The sequence below is a fragment of the Mycena indigotica genome, assembly GCF_014461135.1.
Source record: "Mycena indigotica strain 171206Taipei chromosome Unknown Mind.scaff0005, whole genome shotgun sequence".
Classification (NCBI taxonomy): Eukaryota; Fungi; Basidiomycota; class Agaricomycetes; order Agaricales; family Mycenaceae; genus Mycena; species Mycena indigotica.
Window position 1 is genome coordinate 702,925 of NW_023503004.1, and position 5,844 is coordinate 708,768.

Consider the following 5,844-nt stretch of genomic DNA (forward strand, 5'->3'; position numbering starts at 1 on the left):
TAATAATGCCATCAACCATTCCGGCGGGTGTGAGACAATGCTAACTCAAAAAGGAAGTCACGCCGGACCTGACGAGAATCCAGATTCTCGCGAGAATCGCAGCGGATTCTCGTTCCCGAACGAGCTCTTAGGGAGGCGGACAACTGGAATGATGGATGAGACGGGTGGAAAAGCAGGGGAAAAAGGAAGGACGGACAAATTTGTTCACAATGGGGAATAAGAAGCTGTCATAAGAGGCGACACTAGGAGCAGTGCGATCATTCGCTTGGCAGATGGCAGTTTTGAAAAGATGGCATCTGCCATGGTGGCCGTCGCTGAAGATGAAGTTGACATTGAGCAATTTGAGAGCGAGAGAGATCAAGATGTTAGACTGGGGGTGAAAGCAAGAGCAGTGGGGTCTGAGAGGTCGCCACTGAGGACAGTGGACTCTTTATCTGCTGGGGAGAAGGTAACGAGGCAGATCTGGTTCGCCAGATGCTCTCAATACAGGAAAATTTTGACAGGTCTGAAAGAGGAATGATTGTTGATGATGAAGTAAGTTACAGCTATGGGTGGAGCTAAATGTACCCTAGGCAATGCATTTCCTAGGTGCACCTAAGCCAGGAGGCTAATTCTTACTAGGGTAGAGCACGGGTCAGGGTCGACCCGCAGGGTTTCAGGGTAGGGTCTGTCAGGGTCAGGGTCAGGGTATGGCAATTTCTAAACCCGGCCAAACCCGGACCCTTTCAGGGTCAACCCGGAGGGTCCAATGAGCCGTTGTGATTTAACAATTCCCTCTTTAAACTTGATTTTTATAAGTTTTTAAGAGACAAAAAAATCATATGTCACTTATGTCACTGTGACATAAGTGACATATGAGTGAACTGTATTAAATATGCTTGAAATATTAAGGAATAGGCCCCATATGCTATATCTGAGCCAATATCATACACCGCCAAAAGGCTGTCATCCAGTGACAGGCTGTCGATGTCAGATGGGTCCAGCGGAACGCGCAGCTAGGATCTGCTGGCCCGCAGATGCCTGCTATCTGGGGGCATCAGCTGAAGGCTAGCTTAGCAACCAGCCTGACACCAGCTGAATAGAGGAGCGACACCATGTATTTACAATAGCTGACATTATCCTAATAGACTATTCATCCTCTGACTGGTAGTACTCTTGCTCACTTGCATCCTTCTCCAACACCTGATCACTCTCCGAAGCATCCTCGGAATCACTCGAAGCATCCTCTGCCGCCAGCGCCTTCACTGTCTTCGTTATCGTTCGCTTGGCCCGTCCTGCCGCCAAACTTGTGGATCCTGAAATCGCCACAGAGACTGCGATGGGAATGATAACCTTAGGTGACTTTGGCTTCTTCTTCTTGGGAGCGGCCTTGCGAGTTCGCTTGCGTGCCGGTGCTGAATCAGAGTCACTATCCTCAGCTCGACGACGCTTGCCTTGCTGCATGGCAGTTCCCACCACTTCTGACTCGAGATTGGCGGCTCCATCCCCGCTAGATGCTTGACGCCCTTCCGTTGCAGCATTACCCTTGGCTGCCTTTGCGGCATTCCGATTCCGAAGCCGGGTCGCAAACTCAATGTGCTTTGCGGAACGGTCTTCGAAGAGCGGAATTGGCGCCCAGAGATTTCGGGGAAGAGTCGCGCGAAGGAGGTGGGCGTTGTGGAAAGAATGGAGGTTGATAATATAGCGTTCGAGTTCTTTATGTACAATGAAATGTTCAGTCTTTTCAGACGCGACACGTTCTTGAATAATGGCACGGGAACCGGTGGCTGCACATTGGGCCGCACGACAGTCATGTTGTGCATTGAAACTGAAGCTGACGTTCTAGAATAATCACCATGTCAGTGAAATATAGTAGCAGTTGAAGAGCCCATACCTTGGTTGGAACGATGAAAAGTAGTGTTTCGCCATTGGGGCGAATCAACGCCCGGCATCCCATATACCGGATCGCGGACTGCCGACGTCTGGAAGCGCTCCAAAACGGCAAGGTTGGCCTCGGTCCCCTTGAGGATTTACTACAGTCTAATTGGTGTTAGGATGCTGAATGACACCAAAGAAGATACTCACGTGAGTTGCTAGCCACGATGTGAAAACCCAAGACCCGACACGGCATTCGTCCTGCGATTGGCAAATAAAAGATTTTCCGGAGTCCCATACTGAGTTCGATGTGTAGTCACGATAGTTTGTTGCTTGCGATGCGGTTGTAGCATTTAATTCACGCAATACACGCTTATCTTCACCCTGTATGAGTGGAGTCAATTTGACAATACCTGTAAATGATCATGAGAAGGGGCTGTATAAGAACGCAGCACTTGTACCAATATCCGCGCTTGTTTGCGGTGTCCAGCCTAAGAGTTTCTGCAGGATGGGGTGTTTCTCCAAGTAATGGCGCACACCAGTACCTGCTCGGACCCATTTCTGCTCGCCTTTGGCTGCCCAAAGTCCACCCGTTAGCCGATGTTTGAGCCCTTCCTGGTCTCCCAACTGAAGCGCAATATCGCGACTGGGTGCCAGATGGTTTGATAGTATTGAGCAATATCGGAAAATCGTATTAAAACTCTCGAAGAGCTCTGTTGCCAGGCCAATGAGCGGCCCAAATTCTGTCGCGTCGTCCGCAGCGTGTGCAAGCAGGTGGTATTTAATTTTTGTTACGATTTTCGAAGGGTCGATGACGGCGACAGCATCAAGCAGGTTTGCGACTGCTGTTTCAAGGTCGGTCTAGAGCAGAAGTGAGACTGTGGAAGGTATAACAGGATGGACATACACAATACTGAGTCATGTCGTGAATTTCAGGGACCCAGAGCAAGGCAGAGAGCTCGCCTAATGCTCGCCATGCAGCGAGATGGTCGTCCGAGACCAAATCGTGCACATGGAATATGCTCATCTGAACGACGGTCTTGAGTTGTTTCCCGATGAGTGAATTGGCATATTGCATAATATATTTAGCGCGAATGGCATGAATCGAAAGCCCGCTTGTCTCGGTTGCTTGTAAGCGCTGCGAATATGTTGCCTTCTTCCCGTCGGACCAGCCAGTGTGCGAGATATGCCACACATACTTGACTGCACCAAGTAGAATGGTATGTAGAAGTTCGATGGGGGTATCGCGTGTAGGATCGAATGCTACAATCTGCCTCAGTACTAGTGCATAGTACCTCAACTAGTCAAGACATACCTGTTGTTCGTAGGAAAGCGCTGTAAAGCTTCTCGTCATTCTCATCCACCCACTTCATGAGCTCTGCTTTGATGTTTGCTGCTGGTCGTTCGGGGTCGGCAACACTTAGTTGCGCGAAACGGGCTTCGAGACCCGTGATCCATTGCTGCGTATATGCGTCTTTCACGCCCGTGTTGCGCTGGATCTTCTGGAGCTTGTCCATTGTTGTCCCACCACACACATGCCGGACCTGGAGCCGCAACTCGTTGAGGACATATTCTTTCGTTCGCGGAACACCAGGCTATGATTATTAGCTTATATGGCAGCCAATGGAAGGGAAATAAAACCTTGAAAAGCTCTTCATACCCAACATTCGAGTGCTTGTGCGCTTTCGGACCGCCGACCTTGCATTTTCGACAAAAGTAGTTGGCCTGGCCACCCATATGAGACGACACCTCGCTCTGCATCGGGTTGTCGGAAGGGCCGGCGTTACAGTAGACGCAGATCTTTGTTGTATTTCCTGCGTCGTCTTGGACAGCAATCGGCTTGGTGTGTGTGGCTCTGAAACCATCAGAAAGAATACCAAAACCATATGGAGGCACGCACTCAATGGCAGTCTTGAATTCTCGATATTGCTCGGAAATGGACGCATTGGGGGAGGTCGAGATGAAATGGATGTGATATTCTTGCTGAAGCAGTTTTCGGGGAAGATTGCGATGTGTCATATACGCGTTCCAATGCTTGTTCCACGATTTTGAACGATTTCCGGACACATCGTCACCAAAGTAGTCGACAAGGCTGGTGTACATCGGACAGCCTCCCGCAATTGCGCGTTTACGGTTGGGCATCCTGCTTGGGAGTCCCTTCGAAAATGTTGCTGCTGCCACTCGCATGAGAACCGGAAGCATTCGTTGCAGACGGCACTCACCACTCCATTGCGGCACCGCTCCAAGATCAAGTAGGTCCAGATAATTTTCCTTCATCTCTGCTGCCACAACGAGAAATGTCTTCGAATCGTCGATCACTGCTTCCCCAGCCTGCTAGAAGTAAGCCTGCGTTGCAAGAAAAGTGGATTCACATACCTCGTCAATTTCGACAATGTAACAATCTGCGCAAATGGCAGAGTTGACAGTAACCCAGCGTATGGGAATGACAAACTGGCCATCTTTGACGCGGCAGAGCTCGTTGACATAGAAATGTGCATGGCCAGCATCATACATCGGACTCAGCGCGTCGAGGTCCATATTTTTCCTCCATTTTTGCGCATGCCAGATCTCGCGAATGATGCCGTCGGTAGGAATTTCTGGATAGACGCGAATGTGTTTCCGAATTGCGGAATTAGCCCAATCCTGAATGGTCAGAAGAATGTCTTTGAGAGAGGACGAGGAGGACTCACATGTGCGATAAGTGCGCAAGGATCATTCATGAAAAAAACGTTTCCTAGCGGCGACAGGCAAGGGAGGGTGGGGATGCCTGATTCAGCACGAATTTCCTTCTGAACTCGGTTGAGGCCTTCAAGAGAAGGAACATCGTGAGCCCCCATTTCCCGCATGATCCACAGTATAACGCGCATGAGTGATTTAGAGACCCGAAGTCGTGGAAGGTTGTCGAGAATATCAAGGAGGAACATCTGCGCCACGTTTGATTCAGAAGAACGCGGTCGCAAAGGACAGAAAACTCACCGTTTTATTTGGATATGGAAAGTATCCAGTGCTTGATGCAATTTTCTGGGTGCCAGCGGTTTGAATTTCCTCCTCGGTGGGGCCCACAATACCTGTGAGGCCAGTCAGATGTGGGAAGAACGAGGGGCGAAACGGACATCGATGGCAGAATCAAGTCCGCATGTCACATGTCCGCTGTCATCCCACATTGACGACAACACCCACCTGCGTTGGCCAGCAACTCAGCGAGGAAGTCTTCCTCCTCATCTCTTTCATTCATCTCGTCTTCCACTGTCCCGTCGCCAAATCCCAGCCGTCGCGCAACTCCATCAGGATCCCAGAGCCCAAATAGCTCCACTTGACGATCGAGGAGGCTGTGAGCCACTCGACTCGTCTCTGCTTCGTCTCCCGCACTAAAGGACACCCCCACCCTCCTCATACCCCCGCCACATCTCGACCTCAGCCATAGTTGGGACACCCAGGGCGCTTTTCATAGGCACAGGAGGCTGGATGGGATGTGACGTATGCCGAAGCGTCAGTCGAGCACGAGCCGAGGCTTGCTGCAATGCGTGCTCCTTCAGTCGCTGCTGCCCAGCGCTCACAACTCCCAGCGCCTTTCGATGTTCTTCAGCTTCCTCGTGCTTCATGGTACTCCTCCGCCCAATCCATACATGCCGTTCGGGCGGGTTTCCAGCAGCACAAATTCGACACAGAACGCGGTCATCATCCTTTCTTGTTTGCCATACTGCACGTAGTGAGTCCCATCTTTGTACATTGCTGGCTGCCAACTTACCCTCTTCATTCAGCTTCGCGCCACTTCCTCGACCGGGCATGGGTGGTCAACAAAGAGCCAAGTGAGACTCCCCTTTCTGCGATCTGTTTCGTAGCCCTGATCCACATATTATCTCCAGCTTTGTTTGCGCTGTTGTCCAGCCCATCTCACGTCCCTATCGGCTGTCCATCAGCTGTCCACTTCCCTGATTCGCATCCTCATCGCGCGGTCGACAACAACATCAGCTTTCGCAAGTCCCTGAC

General features: G+C 50.8%; 1 protein-coding gene across 1 annotated transcript; it reads right to left on the bottom strand.

The window, feature by feature from the left end:
• Nucleotides 1–1,128: 1,128 nt before the first annotated feature.
• MIND_00567600 (uncharacterized protein) lies at nt 1,129–5,642 on the bottom strand (the record flags this gene model as incomplete). Its single annotated transcript, XM_037362445.1, has 16 exons — nt 1,129–1,821; nt 1,874–2,019; nt 2,065–2,115; nt 2,175–2,267; nt 2,316–2,715; nt 2,762–3,135; nt 3,170–3,449; nt 3,496–3,709; nt 3,755–4,028; nt 4,077–4,185; nt 4,231–4,497; nt 4,545–4,778; nt 4,831–4,922; nt 5,035–5,183; nt 5,224–5,554; nt 5,603–5,642. 16 exons carry the CDS (start codon nt 5,640–5,642, stop codon nt 1,129–1,131), a joined length of 3,747 nt encoding a protein of 1,248 aa, XP_037220366.1.
• Between the last annotated feature and the right edge of the window lie 202 nt (nt 5,643–5,844).